The sequence below is a fragment of the Lithobates pipiens genome, unplaced genomic scaffold (assembly GCF_037356315.1).
Source record: "Lithobates pipiens isolate NorthernLeopardFrog02 unplaced genomic scaffold, aLitPip1_a1.2 Scaffold_16, whole genome shotgun sequence".
In the NCBI taxonomy this organism is placed as follows: domain Eukaryota; kingdom Metazoa; phylum Chordata; class Amphibia; order Anura; family Ranidae; genus Lithobates; species Lithobates pipiens.
The window spans coordinates 540,753,569-540,774,863 of record NW_027507748.1 but is presented as its reverse complement, the minus strand read 5'-3'; the positions used below and the strand labels follow the sequence as shown (position 1 = coordinate 540,774,863).

The window sequence follows — 21,295 nt, the reverse complement described above, 5'->3', positions numbered from 1 at the left end:
GAACCGAGTGACCACATGACTGCTGACCACACAGGTCTTGGTCTTCCCAGAGCAGAGAGAGGAGACTGTCATTCACTGCCCCTGCAGAACTCACTGGAGAGCTTTTTAACCCCTTGACATTTTCCACATTTTGTCATGTTACAGCCAAAAACCTAAATGTATTTTATGTCATAGACCAACACAAAGTGGCAAATATATTTGTGAAGTGGAAGGAAAATGATAAATGTTTTTCAAAATTGTTTACAAAAAGAATATTTGAAAAGTGTGGCATGCATTTGTATTCAACCCCCTTTACTTTACCCCTAACTAAAATCTAGTGGAACAAATTGCCTTCAGAAGTCACCTAATTAGTAAATAGAGTCCACTTGTGTGTCATTTAATCTCAGTATAAATACAGCTGTTCTGTGAAGCCCTCAGAGGTTTGTTACAGAACCTTGATGAACAAACAGCATGGTGAAGGCCAAGGAACACACCAGACATGTCAGGGAAAAAATTGTGGAGAAGTTTAAAGTGGGGTTGGGCTATAAAAATAAATCCCAAGATTTGAACATCTCACAGGGCACTTTTCAATCCAACATCTGAAAATGGAAAGAGTATGGCACACCTTCAAACCCCTTCAAAACCTACCAATACATGGCCATCCACCTAAACCAGGGGTACACAATCTCTGAGGTTGAGATCTACTTAAACAACATGATTGGGGGGGGGTCTACTACATGACTTTACGTGACTTTAATTAAACAAAAACTACCAAGCTTAAAAAGATAGCGTCACAGTCAGGGCAGGACTTAGGGTGGTGGGGGTCCATGGGCTTGAGTCAGTTTTGGGCCCTACGTTCTATGCATTACTGTATTTATCGGCGTATGACACGCACCCCAAGTTTAGGAGGGAATTTTATGGGATAAAAAACTTTTAGAAGGGAAGTTTAAGGAAAAAAACTTTAAATGCCCATCAATGCAGCCTTATCAGTGTCATTTGCAGCCTTGTCATTTGCAGCCTTGTCATTTGCAGTCTTGAAGTTTAAAAATGGCAGTGTAACGACATATTCGGCGACCCATCACAGTTTGCTATGGAAGTGACGTTCTGTCGCCGCCATCTTGGTACAACCCACACTCGTCCACAGTAAGGATACACTAAGAAGGGGTAAAGTGGACATGTTGTTGCACCCACCGGAGTTTTGCGTCCTCTGCCCCTTCACATCATCCCCCCCTACTGTACTGTTCTCTGCCCCCCATAGTATTGTCCTCTGCCCCCTTAACATCATGTGCCCCCCACAGTACTGCAGTACTGTCCTCTACCTCCCAATCCTGTGTCCTCTACCCCCTTTACATCACCCCTCCCCCCTACTGTAGTGTGCTCTGCCCCTCCCCCCCAGTAGTGCCCTGTACACCCCCCCCACCCCACCCCCAAACAGTGTCATACAAATGTACGCCACACTTTTCAGATAAATTGTTTTCAAAATTCTTTACAAATAATTATAATTTTCCTTGCACTTTACAATTATGTGCCACTTTGTGTTGGTCCGTCACAAAAAAAATCCCAATAAAATACATTTACATTTTTGGTTGTATGACAAAATTTTTCAAGGTAGTGGTAAAACTGCCATATCGTAACCCATAGCATCATGTACTTATCCAAGCAGCACCATGTCTGCTTGTAGGTTGTGCAAGTGTAAGCGAGCCCTTGAGGAAGCTAAAGGTCTGCATCTGCAGATCTGTATTGCGACTTGCTACTGTGGACTTACTGCAAGCTTACAATTGTAGAATTTCATAGTGGAAGTAAAGGGAAGACTTCAACTGGCTTGAGGGACTGTTATTTGTGGAAATTTGTGTAATATGTTATTCATTTTAAATTCAGAACATCAAAATGCATCATGATATTAATTTCAATATGTTCTTATATACAGAAAGATGAGAAAGCAATACTGGCAAAACTACAGAGAGCGAGAGCAAATTCAAATGAAGGCCTTACAAGAGTCTGGGTACCTGAAAGATCATTTCCACGCAACAAAGGCTCCAAAGCCTTTCGACAAATGGTGAGTGTAATAGTTTTTTATTAACTAATTAGTAGTTTTTTTTTTTTTTTTAGTTAAGCAACTTATACAACTAAAATCTGCACAACAGTTGTTCATGCAGTTTAGTCCTTATTTTTGTGGATGGCACTGCAGAAAACACATACAGTTGTGCTCATAAGCTTACATATTCTGGCAGAATTTATGATTTCTTGCCCATTTTTCAGAGAATATGAATGATAACACAAACATTTCTTTCACTCATGATTAGTGTTTGGCTGAAGCTGTTTATTATCAATCAAGTGTGTTTACTCTTTTTAAATCATAATGGCAACAGAAACTACCCAAATGACCCTGATCAAAGGTTTACATACCCCAGTTCTTAATACCGTGTATTGCCCCTTTTAATATCAATGGCAGCTTGAAGTCTTTTGTGGTATTTGCATTCTTCTCAGATGGTAAAGCTGCCCATTCCTATTGGCAAAAAGCTTCCGTTCCTGTAAATTCTTGGGCTGTCTTTCATGAACTGCAGGTTTTGAGATCTCCCCAGAGTGGCTCAATGATATTGAGGTCAGGAGACTGAGATGGCCACTCCAGAACCTTCACTTTATTCTGCTGTAGCCAATGACAGGTTGACTTGGCCTTGTGTTTTGGATGGTAGTCATGTTGGAATGTCCAGGTACGTCCCAAGCGCAGCTTTCTGGCTGATGAATACAAATGTTCCTCCAGTATTTTTTGATAACATACTGCATTCATCTTGCCAACAATTTTGACCAATTTTCCTGTGCCTTTGTAGCTCACACATCCCCATAACATCAGCGATCCACCTTCCTACCTTTCATCATAGTCCTTGTTGACTTCTCTATGGTTGTGGCCAAAAAGCTAAATTTTGTTCTCATCACTCCAAATTACTTTGTGCCAGAAGGTTTGAGGCTTGCCTCTGTGCTGTTTGGCATATTGTAAGCAGCATACTTTGTGGCATTTGCATAGTAGTAATAGCTTTCTACTGGTGACTCGACCATGCAGCCCACCTTTCTTCAAGTGCCTCCTTATTGTGCATCTTGAAACGGCCACACCACATGTTTTAGGAGAGTGCTGTATTTCACCTGAAATTATTTGTGGGTTTTTCTTTGCATCCCAAACTATTTTTCTGACAGTTGTGGGTGAAATTGTACTTGGTCTACCTGACCGGGGTTTGGTTTCAACAGAACCCTTCATTTTCCACGTCCTGATTAGTGTTTGAACACTGCTGATTGGCATTCTCAATTCCTTGGATATCATTTTATTTCTCTTTCCTGTTTTATACAGTTCAACTGCCTTTTCCGCAGATCCTTTTACAATTTTATTGCTTTCCCCATGACTCAGAATCCAGAGACGTCAGTGAAAGATGCAAGGGTCTGTCAGGAGTCCAAAAACTCATTGACCTTTTATACACACACACTAATTACAAGCACACAGATCATAGGTGAGGATGGTTACCCTTTATCAGCCGTTCAAATCCCTTTGCTTCAACTTGTGTGCATGTTATAAGGCCAAAATCACCAGGTTATGTAAACTTTTGATCAGGGTCATTCCTTTTGTAATTATGATTTAAAAAGAGTAAACACAGTTGATTGATAATAAATGTGAAAAATATAAAGCAAGTCTACCACGCTGTCTGCAACCAATGTAAGAAAGCAGCTAGCACAGCAATAGATCACTTTCAAAAAATTAAAACGTGAACAGTAAGTGCAGCGCTCAAAATGAATCTCAGAATAAACTGAAAAATAAGAGAATATATACAAAAAGTGCACATAAATGATCTAAGAAAAAACTCAAAAAACATATGCAGACAGTGTGTATAAACACTAAATTATGTGTGTATAATAGACCAAAAATAAAGAATGATGTCCAATAATGTGAAGGAAAAAAAAATCTTTTAAAATAAATAAATTATAGTCCTTAGTGTTTCGACAGGTGAGCCAAACAATAAATTGTAGATATCCAAAACGTGGTTCAAAATAACTGACACTTGAACTGGATAACGATGTGACAAAGGAAAACATGCCCATATTTGATAAGTGATCCACCACCAGAGAGTTAAAAGGCTTACCGGAGCAATTGAACCCAAATGAGTATACACCCAATGGGTCAATCGAGCTTGTAGGACCACACACACCCAGGGGAAACTGACACAGAGGACACGACTTCCAACCAGAAGACCAACTCCAACAATGGATAGGTAATAGACAGAGAGCCACATGGATAGTTGCTCCATGGGGACAAAATTATGAAACGGAAGAAGAAGTAGGCACATAGTATAATCCCTTTTAAATCGGAAGTAATTTATTTAATAAAAAAGCAGGAAATACACTCACGTTTTACATTTTAGTAGATAAAAAAAGCGCTTTAGAATAAAACAGTGACTTCAGCAGAGTGTCCCAGCTCGTTTCATCTTAAAAGACACAATCTTCATCTTAAAATACATAATCCTTGCCCAGTAACCAAGTGGTTAAAGTATAACCTAATTTTCAGCTTTCAGCGCTGTCACTCTTCAAATGACAATTGCACAATTGCTACTCTGTACCCATATGAATTTTGTATTATTTTTTTCACACAAATAGAGCTTTCTTTGGTGGTATTTAATCACTACTGAGTTTTTTTTTTTTTTGTTTTTTTTTGTTTTTTTTTTGCTAAACAAATAAAAAAAGGCAGAACATTTTGATAGTTTGTTATACAATTTAGCAAACGGGTAATATTTCTCCTTCACTGATGGGCACTGATAGGCTGCACTGATAGTCGGCACTGATGAGCACTGGTAGGCAACACTGATGATCTGGCACTGGTGGGCATCACTTAGCAAGAGTGGGTTTCCTTGGGCGGAACCAATATCCCATTTACACAAACCAGTAATCTGCTTTTTTTTCTCCTCCCGGGATTGGCCGCTTACTCTGACCTGTGATCAGCCGAGGCTTAAGGACTTGCTGATCACAGAGCGCGCACCCACAGCATATGCACAGGAGGGCATACATGGAGGATAAAGTAGACACATTCTGCCATGGATCATCACACATACATGTCATGTTGCTGAGTGGATGGAGACCTCCAGGGATGTAATATCTCAGAGCTGACCTATATTTAAAGAGTTCTGACACCAGACTGTTGTACTAGAGCATGCTGGGCTTGTCCATGCGCTTGTACTTTTAGAGCTGCTTAGCCACACTATTTAAGCTGCTAGAACATGTTCTGGACATGATGGACAAGTTTTTCATTTTCTGGAAAAATCCCTTTACAGTGTCATTTTCAGACATTTCCCAACATCAAAAATCATGGCAAAAGCTATTACACTAAGCTTATTTTTACTATTCAGTCTGAAGCTAGTGATCTTTGCAAGCTGACTTTTTAGAACCATAGCATGCATACGCTGTGGCATTTATGTTTTTCTGTCTTTTCCTACTTTCTTATAATTATTAGTCTTATTATTGGTAACATAATGCAGCAATATGTCTGAATTTACAAGAAGGTATGCAGCTGTAACAAAGCAGCGGTATGCAGTCAGTGTAATCAGTTCAGTTATGTGTAGTTTGTTCCGATTTGGCTGTTTTTATATAGATGAGACGTTTTTATAGTTTAGTGGCAATAAACAGTGACACGCTAGCATTTATCTTTGTGATGATTACACTTTCAGATCCCACTGTTTGCAGAGATTTTCCTGCTCTGGGAAAACAATCGAAGCACCAGCAGACTGAAAGTGATCATCACTGGGGAGGGTGTTAACTACTCAGCTACACTACACATACACACACAAGAAGGCACTTTGTGTTTTGAATACAGTAGCTCCTCACAGAGATTCTTTCTAGTTATTCAACTTGCTAATCTTTAAATATAGGTTTTATGAAAGTGATATGATCCGTTGATATTAGAAAATAAAAGATAGGCAATGGTAAATAAAATAAAAAATACTTATTTAAAGTCTCCGTGGTCTTTGGTTTCATGCAGAGTCCAGTTCACTTACATAGTATCTGAAACATCAGAGTCACTGGCTCTCATAAATGAGACATAACATTGCTTCATAGTGTAAGTGGTCAACAAGAGTTGTACAGTAGCTGCCAATTACAGCAACTTTTTTTTTTTACCTTCCTTAGGGTGTCGCCGAGTTAATTGCTACCCAATCAAAGCCCTGAGGGCTGGTGGAGATATTTTAGCATGCTCAGCAGACATACAATATGTAAAGGTTTCACAATCCAGCAGCCAACATATGGAACAGAATTAAATTATGTTTCGTTAGAGATCAAATATGCTATAGCTCTTATACACAGATCTCTGGAGCCTTCTGCACCTTGTAATATAGGTGTGTTTTATGTCTAACTGTATTGACATTCCTCTACATTAGTGTACCCACTTTTTAAAAAAAGTATGTATGAATTATGGAGATATTACTAATTTTATTTAACCGCAATATATATATATATATGCAGAGACCCTAGGGCAGTGATGACGAACCTTGGCACCCCAGATGCTTTGGAACTACATTTGCCATGATGCTCACACTCGGCAGTGTAGTTGAGCATCATGGGAAATGTAGTTTCAAAACATCTGGGGTGCCAAGTTTCGCCATCACTGCCCTAGGGAATAAAATAGCGGTCTTTGCCATTTTATATCTAACACGGTATTGGCGCAGAAATTTTTCAATAGGGGAAATAAAAATAAAATGAATAAAAAAGTAAAGTTAACCCAATTTTTTTGTATAATGTAAAAGATGATGTTATAACAAGTAAATAGATGGCTAATATGTCAAGCTTTGAAATTGCTCACATTCGTGGAATGGCGCCAAACTTCAGTACTTCAATAATCTCCATAGGCTACGTCTTAGACATTTTTTACAGGTTACCAGTTTAGAGTTATAGGAGGTCTTGCACTAGAATTATTGCTCTCACTCTAATGTTCACGGAGATACCTTACATGTGTGGTTTGAACGTTGTTTACATATGCTTTTTGCTTCTTTGTACGAGCCGATGGGGCCCATCATTTTTTTATTTTTATTTTACGCTTTTTACAAGGGATGTTTACAGGGCCTAGGGCCATAGGCCATGAAAGATCTCAGGCTTCCCAGCCAAACACATGGCAGTGTTTACAACTTCCAGTGCTGGATGTGACATCATAACATCGCGTCCGGCCTCCGAGAGTCCTAGAGATGATCGGAGACCATCTGGTTCTCAGTCAGCTCTATGGTAAACTTACGTATAGGTCAATTCCCCCCCCCCCCCAGTTTGAGAGGTGAATATTCCTCAAACTGTTCTCCCGACAGTTTGCGGAATATTCTCTATTTACGTAAAGGGCGTTTACACTATGCCTTCATTATGAGTCTTTTGTAGACCCTACTAATGGACATTTCTTTTTCATACATCATGGGACACAGAGTTAGGCTAATATTCATTACTACTGGGTTATACGACATCTCTAGGTGAATGGTAGACAAGGTCTGAGATAGGAAGTAGGTATGAGCTCAGGCGTGTTCACATGGAACACGTGCAGAGCCCGACAGGAAGTCGGCGCAGCGCTGAGCTAATCGCAGGCAGTGAGACATTCCCCCGATGTGCTGCTGAAGAGATCTGGCAATGTCTCACTGCCTGTGATTAGCGCAGTGCTGCGCCGACTTCCTGGTGGGCTCTGCACGTGTTCCAAGTGAACGTGCCTGAGCTCATCCCTAATAGGAAGTGATCCTCTATATAACCCCTCCCATACAGGAAGTACATCAGTTTATTTTTTTTATTTTTTTTTACCAGTGTCTGCAAGGTGGATGGGCAAGTTTGTTTGAGCTCTCTGAGCTCCAGGTCTCTAGTCCCACAAACGGTTATTAACCGCTTCAGCCCCAGAACATTTTTGCCCCCTTCCTGACCAGAGCACTTTTTACAATTTGGCACTGCGTCGCTTTAACTGACAATTGCATGGTCATTCGGCGCTGTACCCAAACAAAATTTGTGTCCTTTTTGTACCCACAAATAGAGATTTCTTTTGGTGGTATTTGACCACCTCTTTTATTTTTTGCGCTATAAACAAAAAAAAATTTGAAAAAAAATATATTTTTTACTTTTTGCTATAATAAATATCCCCCAAAATAAAAAATGTCTTCATCGATTTAGGCCAGTGATGGCGGACCTTGGCACCCCAGATGTTTTGGAACTACATTTCCCATGATACACTGCACTACACTGCAGAGCATCATGGGAAATGTAGTTCTAAAACATCTGGGGTGCCAAGGTTTGCCATCACTGGTTTAGGCCAATATATTCTTCTACATATTTTTGGTAAAAAAAAATCACAATAAGCAAATATTGATTGGTTTGCGCAAAAGTTATAGTGTCTGCAACTATGGGAACGATTTATGGAATTTTTATTATTTATTTATTTTTAACTAGTAATGGCGGTGATCTGTGGATTTTTTTTATTTTATTTATTTTAGCGGTATTGCGACCGAGAGATCAGAGACTTTTGACACTTTTTGGGGCCATTGGCATTTATACAGTGATCAGTGCCATAAAAATGCACTAATTACTGTGTAAATGTCACTGGAAGGGAAGGGGTTAACACTAGGGGGCGATCAAGGGGTCAATTGTGTGTTCCCCCAGTGTGTGCTAACGGTATGGGGATAGGATTGACTAGGCGAGGAGCCATATCATTTTCATATAGCTCCTCTCCTCTGACGGCACAGGGATTTGTATGTTTACACACAAACCCCGTACTGGCACTCGTGCACGTGATTGCACATGGCCGGCTGCGATTGTGCCAGCCGGCTACATGCATCAGGTGCCCCACTGTGCAGCACGCATGCTGCCTCTGATGGCCAAAAGAGTGTAAGACGTACCCGTACGGGATTTCTCCCAGGAGAGCCATTGTGCGTGACATGGTCGGGAACCAGTTAAATGAATCAAGGGATTGACCGATCTGATCCATTTGACACAGGCTCTATATGCTTAGATAAATGGTAACCGAGCCTGGCAAAGAAGATGCAAGATCCTGCAAATTTTTGGTGGTTTATATGAAACCGGAATCCAAGGTACTCTGGCTAGATTCCTACCCACTAGTATTTTCTCCAGAGGCACCCAAAGTTTACCAGAAGAGTCATGGCACCAGTTCATAATGCAAACCAGGGCCATTGCTCTGTAATCAATCACTATGTCTGGAAGTCCATCCCCCCCCTCCCGTTTTGGTCTCCTCAAAATCTCATATGCCAGCCTAGGGTGTTTAGCTCCCCACACAAAGGTCTTAAAAGTCCTTCGTATTTGTTTGAGAAATGTCTGTGGGTATGTTATGGGTATGGTATGTAAAACATAAATAAGTCTACAGATTACACTCCTCTTGAGCGCATTTACCCTGCTAAACCATGTCAGAGTATGGCTTGTCCACTTCTGCAAGTCTTTTAATATAGGTACCACCAAGGGTCCATAATTTAGACCATATAGGCATTTTACATCTGAGGAAGATATAAATCCCCAAATAGAATATAGAATCGAGGCGCCAAACAAAAGGAAAAGATTGTTGCAGAGTATTCCCCATCCTCGCTGACACATGGCTCAGGATCAACACTGATTTCTCAACATTTATTTTAAAATTAGACACAAGGCCAAACCTGTCTATTTCCAACATCAGTTCCGTCAAAGACTCTTGGGAGAAGAAAGATACAACAGTAGATCATCTGCGTAAGCTAAGATCTTATGTTCCGTTGATCCGATACAAATCCCCTTAATCCTCCTATTTCTGCTAATTGTTCGTGGGAAGGGCTCCATCACAAATAACAATGGGGACAATGGGCATCCCTGCCTATTCCCATTCCCTATCTCAAAATAATCTGATAATCTACTATTGACCTTAACCCTTGCTCTAGGATCTGGATACAGTGCCGTCACCCACTCCATCCGTTCTCTCAGACCCATCTCTCTCTGAAAATTCAGACCATAAACTCCCACCCCACCCTATTGAATCCTTTTTCAGCATCCACTGAAATTACTACGCTTGGGGTCTGGTACGGTCCATTTTTCATCCAATGCAGTACATGCAGGGCCCAAATAGTGTTATCTCTGGCCTCACGGATCTGGATGAATCAATTTAACTATATGGTTTTGTAAACTAAGGGCCAGAATTTTGGCCAGGAGCTTAGTGTCAGAGTTGAGAAGGGAGATGGGTCTATAGCTGGCACAGCACTGAGGATCCTTCCCTGATTTCCGGAGAACCGCCAAGTAAGCCAACGGTGCCTCTGGAGGCAATCGGTTAGAGACCAAACAAAGAATTAAGGTATTTGCACAGAGGAGCCAACAGGATTGAGGAAAACTTTTTATAATGCATATTTATGAAACCATCTGGTCCCAGCTTTTACCCAGTGGCAAGGCTGCAATCGCTCCTCCCAACTCTTCAAGAGAGATTGCTTTTTCCATTTCCTCTAGGGCCGCAGATGAAATAGCCTGCAGCTCTGAGACCTCAAGATACTCCTGAAAACGGTGGCCAAAATATCTGTGTTTATTTTGAACTTTTTGATCAAGAAGCAGTTTTAAATCTACCTGCAGTTTCTCTAGTCTCTGCGCATCCCCAGTTTTTAAATGGGCCTTGTGTAATTTCAAGTTTATGTATTTCCTCTAGTAGCTCATCCATTTCTTTCTGTCTCTTTTCTAATGCGTGACCCCATTGAAATTAATTCCCCTCTGATGACCGCCTTATGGGCTTCCCATACCACTTGGTCAGACACCTCCTCTGATATATTGGTCTCAAAATACAATGCCAATGTGTGGGATTCCACCTTCTGTTTATCATTCAATCGCCATGTTTTTTCCACGCCCCCAATTGATTCCGGACATATCGTTAAGCTTGTTAGGGCATGGTCTGATATGGTAATCGACGCAATAGTTAAAGAATTTACACAATTCAAAGAATATTGATCGACCAGCAACATATTGATCCTTGAATATACATTATGTGTTTTGGAATAATAGCTGAAATCCCTGTCCCACTCATGCAGCACTCTCCAACTGTCCAACAAATGCAGAGAGCGAAGGCGCTGTTTAACATGCCTTAAAGCCTTATGAGACACAAAGGTTTTCCCCGAAAAAGTGTCCAAACTGGGGCCCAACATAATGTTAAAATCCCCTCCCACCACCAGTAAACCTGGTAGTTGACTCTGCCATGAAATACGTCTCTTGCAGAAATATTATCTCTGCCTTCATGTGACGCAGTTCATGCCAGAGACGGCCCCTCTTAACAATTGAATAGAGCCATTTCACATTATATGATACAATCTTCATTCTAACTGTCATTCTCTCACTACTTCCATGAATCGCCTACTATGCTACTGTGACTCATCTGTGTCTGTTCCCAGCCTTCTAAACTCCCTTGCCTTGGATGCGTCTGGTGAGGAATAAAAAAAAAACACACAAAACCATCTAAAACCCATAACCTACTGTGCCACTGTCTATGGCACATCCCCCTACAGGGAGGATGAGTCCGCGCAGAGGTGCACCACCTGTGCACGGAGTCATTCCCCCCCCCCCCCCTTCACCTCTTGGCAGAAAACATAGTCCCTTATCTTGGGACCGATCTAATGGGGGGAAAGATGGATAAAAACATAAACAGAGTACCTCGTGAACCCCGGGCTTCCATTTGTATTTGTATGACCATGACCTTGTTATTTAGCGGTATTTCAGGACTTTGACATTGCCACATTGCCAGTCACATTGCCAATAATCCCCAACAAAGGGGTAAGAAAGGAAAAAAATATATTTTTGGGGGGAAGAAGGAAAAAAAAAGACCAAGAGGAAGAAAAAAAAGGGGGGGGAGAGAGAACAGAGGGGAAAGAAAACAAAACGGCAACTCTGGAAAGTCCACCAAAGGGAACTTCAGCACCTCTGTAAAGTGTTGCAAATCATCTTTAGTTTTAAGTGTTGCTGTTTTCCCATTCCGTGTTGGTATAACCTGAAAGGGATAATCACCAGTGATATTTAACCTCAGCTGCTTGTAAAACTTCCAACAAGGGTTTAATCATTCGTCATTAAATAAGAATTCTATATGATAAATCTGGAAATAGAGCAATTTGTGCGCCTTCAAAATTACCATGGGTTTATTGCGGACTGCTTTCATGATGGCTTCTTTCACTAGATAGCTATGTATTTTACAAATGACATCTCTTGGTTTTTCTGCATTTTTTTGGGGGGGGGGGGGGTAGGGTTAAGGGCATGATGTACTCTATCTATTTCAATCTTATCCAGTGTGGATGGCCCCAGAATTGATTGGAACAAGCTGTTCTCCTTTGGAAGCAATTTAAGATGTTGTTTCATTTCAGGAAGGCCCCTTTATACATATATTTTGCCTACGGTCTCTATTTTCTTGATTGTCCATCTGATCCAACAGAGAATTTAATAGACATGTGCATTCGTTTTCGTCCGAATGCATTTTCGTCCGAATTTCAGCTATTTTCGTTTTCGTTTTGACAAACGATAACGAAAGCACAAAATCCGAAAAACGAAAGATCCGACATAAATAAATGCTTTATTTTCGTTTTCATTGTTACAACAGTTCGATATAGAATAGGAGATTCGACATGACTCTGACGATAACAATCTGTCTATAGAACCTGTGGTCGAATGTGCTTAACCTTACCTCTATTAGTCCAAGATTATATAGAGAAAATATTCGACAGAGAAAAAAGATTTGACAGAGAGAAAAGATTCTGCAAGTTACTGTCCTAAAAAGTGTTTGGGGACCCGAGTCCTGCCCAAGGGGACATGTATCAATGCAAAAAAAAGTTTTAAAAACGGCCGTTTTTTCGGGAGCAGTGATTTTAATAATGATTAAAGTGAAACAATAAAAGTGTAATATTCCTTTAAATTTCGTAGGGGGGGGTTGTCTATAGTATGCCTGTGAAGGGGCGCATGTTTCCCGTGCTTAGAATTGTCCCTGCACAAAGTGTCATTTATGCAGGAAAAAAAGTCCTTTAAAATCACTCGCAGCTATAATGAATTGTCGGCTCCCGTAATACAGAGAACACTCATTGAAAGTCATTGATAAAAAAATAAATAAATAAATAAAAAAAAAAGCGTGGGGGTCCCCCAAATTCAATTTCCAGGCCCTTTAGGTCTGGTATGGATATTAAGGGGAACCCTGCCTCAAATTTAAGAAAAAATTTGACGTGGGGTTCCCCCTAAATATCCATAACCAGACCCTTCAGGTCTGGTATGGATATTAAGGGGAACCCCGCATCAAATTTAAAAAAAATTTGACATGGGGTTCCCCCTAAAAATCCATACCAGACCCTTTATCCGAGCACGCAACCTGGCAGGCCGCAGGAAAAGAGGGGGGGACGAGAGAGCGGCCCCCCCTCCCTCCTGAACCGTACCAGGCCACATGCCCTCAACATTGGGAGGATGCTTTGGGGGTCCGTGACCCCTCAAAGCACCTTGTCCCCATGTTGATGAGGACAAGGGCCTCATCCCCACAACCCTGGCCGGTGGTTGTGGAGGTCTGCGGGCGGGGGGCTTATCAGAATCTGGAAGCCCCCTTTAACAAGGGGACCCCCAGATCCCGGCCCCCCCCCTGTTTGAAATGGTAAGGGGGTACAAAAGTACCCCTACCATTTCACAAAGAAAGTGTAAAAAATGGTTAAATAAAACAAACACACTTTTGAAAAATTCCTTTATTAAAAATAAAAAAAAGATTCCAGCGGCGGTAATCCACTCTTGCTATCCAGCGACGGACGGTCAGCTCTCCATCGATGTCTAATGTCATCCAGCGCAGCGCAGCATCCTTCTTCTGTCTCCGTGGAGGAGACACTACAGACATTTCGGCGGCTTGACGTTTCTTATATAGGGTGGGCGGGGCCACCCGTCACCTGACCCCGCCCCCCTCTGACGCAAGGGGAAACCCGGGGCTCCCTGTGACGTAGGGGTGACCCGCACCCCTCTGATGTAACACAGGCAGGTTTCCGTTACATCAGAGGGGGGCGGGGTCACCCATACGTCACGGGGAACCCCGGGTTTCCCCTTGCGTCAGAGGGGGGCGGGGTCAGGTGACGGGTGGCCCCGCCCTCCGTATATAAGAAACGTCAGCGCCGGAATGCCTCCAGTGTCTCCGTGGAGGAGACAGAAGAAGGATGCTGCGCTGCGCTGGATGACATTAGACATCGATGGAGAGCTGACCGTCCGTCGCTGGATAGCAAGAGTGGATTACCGCCGCTGGAATCTTTTTTTATTTTTAATAAAGGAATTTTTAAAAAGTGTGTTTGTTTTATTTAAACATTTTTTACACTTTCTTTGTGAAATGGTAGGGGTACTTTTGTACCCCCTTACCATTTCAAACAGGGGGGGGGCCGGGATCTGGGGGTCCCCTTGTTAAAGGGGGCTTCCAGATTCTGATAAGCCCCCCGCCCGCAGACCTCCACAACCACCGGCCAGGGTTGTGGGGATGAGGCCCTTGTCCTCATCAACATGGGGACAAGGTGCTTTGAGGGGTCACGGACCCCCAAAGCATCCTCCCAATGTTGAGGGCATGTGGCCTGGTACGGTTCAGGAGGGAGGGGGGGCCGCTTTCTCGTCCCCCCCTCTTTTCCTGCGGCCTGCCAGGTTGCGTGCTCGGATAAAGGGTCTGGTATGGATTTTTAGGGGGAACCCCACGTCAATTTTTTTTTTAATTTGACGCGGGGTTCCCCTTAATATCCATACCAGACCTGAAGGGTCTGGTTATGGATATTTAGGGGGAACCCCACGTCAAATTTTTTCTTAAATTTGAGGCAGGGTTCTCCTTAATATCCATACCAGACCTGAAGGGCCTGGTAATTGAATTTGGGGGACCCCCACGCTTTTTTTTTTATTTATTTATTTATTTATTTTTTTATCAATGACTTTCAATGAGTGTTCTCTGTATTACGGGAGCCGACAATTCATTATAGCTGCGAGTGATTTTAAAGGACTTTTTTTCCTGCATAAATGACACTTTGTGCAGGGACAATTCTAAGCACGGGAAACATGCGCCCCTTCACAGGCATACTATAGACAACCCCCCCCTACGAAATTTAAAGGAATATTACACTTTTATTGTTTCACTTTAATCATTATTAAAATCACTGCTCCCGAAAAAACGGCCGTTTTTAAAACTTTTTTTTGCATTGATACATGTCCCCTGGGGCAGGACCCGGGTCCCCAAACACTTTTTAGGACAGTAACTTGCAAATTAGCCTTTAAAATTAGCACTTTAGATTTTGAACGTTGGAGTCCCATAGACTTTAATAGGGTTCTAAAGTATGCTATATAGTTAGCTCCGTCGAATCTTCTTTATACATTCGACAGACACCATAAGCCTTCCAAGACAGATTCGACCGTAATTCATGTGGATTTTCGGACGAATGCAATTTTTGAACGAAAAACGAAATAAATAAAAACGAATTTCGGGAGTAACTAAATAAATTAAGTTTTCAGACGAAAACGAAATTCCGAAACGAAATATTTTACTCTGCACATGTCTAGAATTTAACACTTCCCCATGATATTTTTTCATATCTTGGATATCAGCCACTCCTTGTCTAATATCATACTGGCCCATCTCCATTTCCTCTATGTCCCAGTGCCCCTATATCCTCTCTTAACCCCTCCACAGCCTGCTTGCAGGATGATTCAACAGCAGTTATATTTAGTTGGATATTTTTCTTTGGGGGAAGTGCTCGCAAGTGTTCTTTTAAATCCCAGTCCACCATTGGTTGAGATGCACTTGGTTCATTATTAAGGTCACAATACAAAGGGTTCACATACTGCAATTCATCTATAGAGCCTGTCTCTGAATTCATCACAAGTCCTTTGCTGATTTTTGCAGATTCACTGCTGGGCTTTGTAGTACCAAAGCTTCCCTTCCAGGGTTTCAGCCACCCCTCTTGGGATTCCGTCTACCTCCTGAGGGTCTGGGTCCCCTCCAGCATGCTCGCCCTCTGGGTCCACAACTTCACCCACGTAAGCCACAGGGTCTCTCCCTTTTCCCAAGGGGTCCCTCTCCAGGTCCATGCAACTCTGCCCCGGTCTTAGGGGTACACGGCCGCCGCTAGGTACCGCAACTCCCCTTCCCAAGCCTGTCGCTCCTCTGCCCTGTGCGGGGGGGGGGGGGGGAATCACGTCCGGTCCTCCCTTCAGGTCAGGGGAGCAGAACCTCCTTCCCTCCTTGACCACGGTGCTCCTACATTCACTTCCTGGATCCATGCTCTGCGCCACAAGGTAAGCTCTAAGCCCATTCACCTGGCTCTTTCCCCCGCCGCCGAACAGGGTGCAGCTGTGTGACGGCGTGTGGTGTAACCGGTCAGCCCACTGAACACTGCTGCCTATCTTCCTGGAGCCCAAGGATCACAGAGCAGCATGCTCAGTCAGCGTGTCTGTTCATGCCACACCCCAATGTATTCACTTGTTACTGGGCTTACTATTACTGTTTTTTTTTTTAGGAGATTTGCACATCACTGATGATTTTCGCTTGTGGACTTTTATTTGTGTGGACAACACCACCAAAGTGGAGAATGGATCATGAAAATGTTAGCTCCTTCAACATAACCAAAAAATGGTTTATAAATTGGATACATTACTAGCGTCCCACTTAAATTTGCTCAGTGAGTCTTTAAACATACAAGAGATAAAAAATGTTCAGGCTGCTGTGAATCAAGCGTATGTGGTTCTGTTATAAGCAATGTGACAGCAAAGCTGTGCTGTTAGTGTGTTGGGGATTCTTTGGCCTCCCAGAAAGTGCTGATGTTCTCAAGGACTGAGCCAGAGAGAAGCCTCCTGGTACAGGTAGTCACAGACAACACAGGGACGCACAGCTCCTCTCTCAGAAACACTTAATTAAATAGCTCATCAGAGGGCCTCCTGTGGGATCTGCCTAATGAGACATACCAAGGGGCCAGAAACTCTCATCACACATGCCTTTCTCTGCCAAATCCCTCCGAAAGGCAAGCTGTAGCCTTGCCACTTATGCCCTGAAGACTGTCTATTGAAAACGCATTGCGCTTCAGTAGTTTGATAAGAACGAGACAGTGAGTCAAACTGTGTGTGCACGTGTAGTCAGGGGGTCTTTTACAGAGTCTGATGTCATCCCCAGCAAAGGCTAAAGCCCCTGGAAATCTATCCATAATAAATGCGCTCTAATTACTGATTCCATGTGAACATCCTCCTGACTAATGAGCCGAACATCTGTATTAAAATAAGCTGCCAGCACATTTGGATTCCCGTATACACTGAAGGGGAGGTTGTCTGTTCTCGAAGTGTCTATAAAGTCTGAGCACATCAAAGCTCTTATCCTCAGAGGTTAAGATCTGTGGAATAGAAACACTGTTGAGGGATGTATACCGTCAGGATTGTGCTGACGTATGTTGTCTGAGGATAAACATGCTGTTTCTGTACAGCTCCCATGTGTCTTTGTTTCCCAGGACTGTTTTTCTCCTGTAAAATATGCCTCTTGCCGCTGATGTACTCGGATATACCATAATAATAAGAAGAACATATCCTGTGACATGGTTTACCGTGCATTGGGATGAAGGAAGCATAAGAGTTTACTAATATATTTTCCAAGTTCAGGTATTCCCACATTTTTTTTTCTAAGTACTTTAAAATGAACGTCTGCTTTGCCACTGCAGTGCAAACCTGCAGGTTTACTTTAGGTGGCCCCAGCTTACATGTTCCTTACCCTTTATTCCGCTGTTTTTCTGTTCGCTTGTGGGAGGAGAAGCAGCCCAGTGGAAGCTCCTGGTTGTACAGAATTTTGGAACTTGTGCAAGGCTGAGGACTCAGGGGTCACAGCACTGAGTGCCTGATCAGCTAATCCCCACTCTCTAGCACTGTTAATTAGAAGTATTATAAACCTAAAACATACATTTTGTATGCATGCCAGCAACGGGAAACTTCATTTATGATAATATAAAACAATTAGTGTAGCACTAAAAAATGTGCAAAAATGTATGTGTACAAGTGAAGTGTACAAATAAAGTGCTAATATGACTAAATAGGAGAAAATTTGTATAGTGAATACTAAAGGGATATATAATCCCACAAAGTGTGTACAATTCAGTGAAACTATAGCTTCATATAATTTAGACTGAAAAAATGGACTTCCATTAGTTCTTTCTCCACAGTCCTCTTAAAGTGCCAAGCCTAGAATGCAGGCTGTATAGACTGAATTTCTCCAATACATATAGTGCTAAAAATGGGCAGAGCTGGTCGGTAGCCTAAAAACGCCAGTGGAATACTGACCAGCCCTCCAGATTTTCAGCATTTCCAGAGCTCAAATGTCATGATGTGCCCCTTGTCATCAGATTTTTGTCTTAATAATATTTTTTATTTTGATTAGTCTTAATAAGCATAATTTTCTGCTTATCTACCTGGGATCTAAAGCTGGGTACACACTCTGAGTTTTTTTCGTTCAAACGGCAGGTTGAACAAAAAAAAAATGATTGCTGCATCCACACAAGCGATGGAGAGGTAAGGGATCTCCCCAGCTGCACTATTGTATTCTTAGGCCTTTTTCACACAGGGTGAACTCTGGCTGTGATCTGCTTGTTCAGCGGGGTATTTGTCCACTAAACCCCACTGAGCAGGCGGACACAGCCCACTCTCCTCTATGGGCAGTCAGATATAAACAGATCTTCTGTCCGTTTACACCCTACAGCTGCTGGATGGAAGGGGTTTTCATCTGACTGTTTTTAGTTGATTGGATGTCGGTCGGTGTAACTGGACACGTCTGTTTACACCCGCTGCTCCATAGAGGAGAACGGAGATTCCAATCAGGTCCAGCTGTCCATTTTTTTAGGCAGACCTGATCGGAACGTTCGATTGAAAGGGGCCTAACAATTTCAGTATGAATAGGCCCTTACTGTTTGAATTTCAGATCCAACAGCATCATGCTTCAGGCATCCCCTAGACCAGTGATGGTGAACCTTTTTGAGCCTAAGTGCCCAAACTGCAACACAAAACCAACTTATTGATTTCAAAGTGCCAACACTGCAATTAAACCTGAATACCCAGGTTTGGTTTTATTGGAAAAAAAAAACATTTACTCTACATGTGCATGTATTTTTGGACAAGGTTGCATTTGCTGGGCACTGGCAGCGATGCGTTTGCTGGGCACTGGCAGCGATGCGTTTGCTGGGCACTGGCAGCGATGCGTTTGCTGGGCACTGGCAGCGATGCGTTTGCTGGGCACTGGCAGCGATGCGTTTGCTGGGCACTGGCAGCGATGCGTTTGCTGGGCACTGGCAGCGATGCGTTTGCTGGGCACTGGTAGGGATGCTTTTGCTGGGCCCTGTTAAGGATACATTTGCTGGGCCCTGTTAAGGATACATTTGCTGGGCCCTGTTAAGGATACATTTGCTGGGCCCTGTTAAGGATACATTTGCTGGGCCCTGTTAAGGATACATTTGCTGGGCCCTGTTAAGGATACATTTGCTGGGCCCTGTTAAGGATACATTTGCTGGGCCCTGTTAAGGATACATTTGCTGGGCCCTGTTAAGGATACATTTGCTGGGCCCTGTTAAGGATACATTTGCTGGGCCCTGTTAAGGATACATTTGCTGGGCCCTGTTAAGGATACATTTGCTGGGCACTGGTAAGGATACATTTGCTGAGCACTGGTAAGGATGGAGAAGCCGGACAGGAAGGAGTTGAAGGTAAAGGTACCCACCAGCAGGTGGTACAGGTATTGCATTGCTCCGGTCAGCAGGATGTACAGTAAAGCAGCAGCTTTAGCCTCTGCCACTAAGAAGTGGGACACCACGGACAGAAAGGATATTTTACCTACACAACACATAATGTTCACATTAAACATCTAACCAGGCTCCAGTGTCGGTGTGTCTCCCAATCTGGCAACTAATTCCCACCCGCACGTCACCCCTGATTCCAGCCACATGGGACCTCATTCACTCTCCCCCTCAGACATGTCACCGCTGCCCACAGAGACTTGTGGGAGATGTAGTTCGATGGGGGGGTGTGTGAGACAGCTTGTATCGATGGATTCCCGCCCGCACGTCACCCTTGACCCCAGAGATGTGTGGGAGCCGCTTCTTCTCGTTTACGCCCACCTCTGACACGTCACCCATGGCCCTAGAGACTTGAGGAACATGTATTTAGGTGGGGGGTACGGTGTGGACAAAATAGCTTGTATGGACGGCAGGTCGGTGTCAGTGTGTGCTCTTCTTCCTGGCATGCCCACAGAGAGGGCTCTGTGTGCAGGCTGTGGCGCACGTGCCATGGGTTTGACATTACTGCTCTAGACTTTACCACACAGTCAAGGTGTGCAGCAAAAATTAAAATGCCCACCATTTTGTAGGTGCTAGGAACAGAGATAGTATTAAAAAGTATAGTGTAGAAAAGAACAACCAGAACAAGAACCCAGTTGCTAGATCGTCCCTTTCTATATCGGTTTCTCGTTGCGGAGATTGACTACAGCATTTAAAAAAACTTCTCCTAGCCTTACCTTGCAATAAAAAAAATACCATAGGCTTCCCCACAAATCCTTGTACCACAAATCTATTTCCACATTGATGCTTTAGTGTCATACACTTAGCAGATATCAAGGTCAGATATAATGTCATGTCTTGAAAATGATTTTTCTTGGAATTCAGAACTGAATCGAAGTTTAAATACGTCTGGCTGTGTGGAACATAACAAAGAGAAAACTGACTTTGTTTTGTGTATAAGAAATAATATGACCCTGCTGTACAATAAAAAGGATATTAAATATCTCCTCTGAGTTCAATGACACATATCAAAAGCAGGCCTCAAGCTTTTGTTATTTGGATTTTGTGTGACCTCTAATATCCTTACTTCACAGAATAGTACTCCTACTGTGATAGCTGTTTTTTCAGCCGCATCTTTTATTTGAACATTAACAGCTCAGCTCCCATCCTACATTCTTAGTTGGAAGATTAGATTTTGTAGTGCTTAACTGCTACCATCATCTGTTCACCACAGAATGATACATCTGCTGTGAATGTTTGCGTTTAGTAAGGATTGTCTGCAGACTCTATAATATAGCAGAGGGCTTTGCGCATATGTCTGGACTGTGTCATGGTCCTCCTTCTCATTATAGTCAGAAATGTACCAATTAGGTTTGAAGCCCCAAGAAAGTTGTCCCTTTTGTTCTTTGCATGATTTCATGTTTATTAATTAGTCATGTAGATGTAATGGAAAAATGTCAAGGGTATTGCTGATGGTGTGCAGGGGGAACAATCTCAGAAGCAGTAAAATACCAACAACAGCCGGGGAAAAGTGCATTTCTCTCCTTGGATTTAATTATGTGATTCAT

At 42.7% G+C, this 21,295-nt stretch overlaps 1 protein-coding gene across 2 annotated transcripts in view; it reads left to right on the top strand.

Moving 5' to 3' along the window:
• Window positions 1-21,295, top strand: part of ADCY6 (adenylate cyclase 6) — a 357,827-nt gene that overhangs the window by 272,374 nt on the left and 64,158 nt on the right. For both annotated transcript variants that reach the window (XM_077483314.1, XM_077483312.1), the window contains exon 10: window positions 1,907-2,035. In XM_077483314.1, coding sequence (XP_077339440.1) covers window positions 1,907-2,035 — 129 coding nt within the window. The remainder of the gene's footprint in view (window positions 1-1,906; window positions 2,036-21,295) is intronic.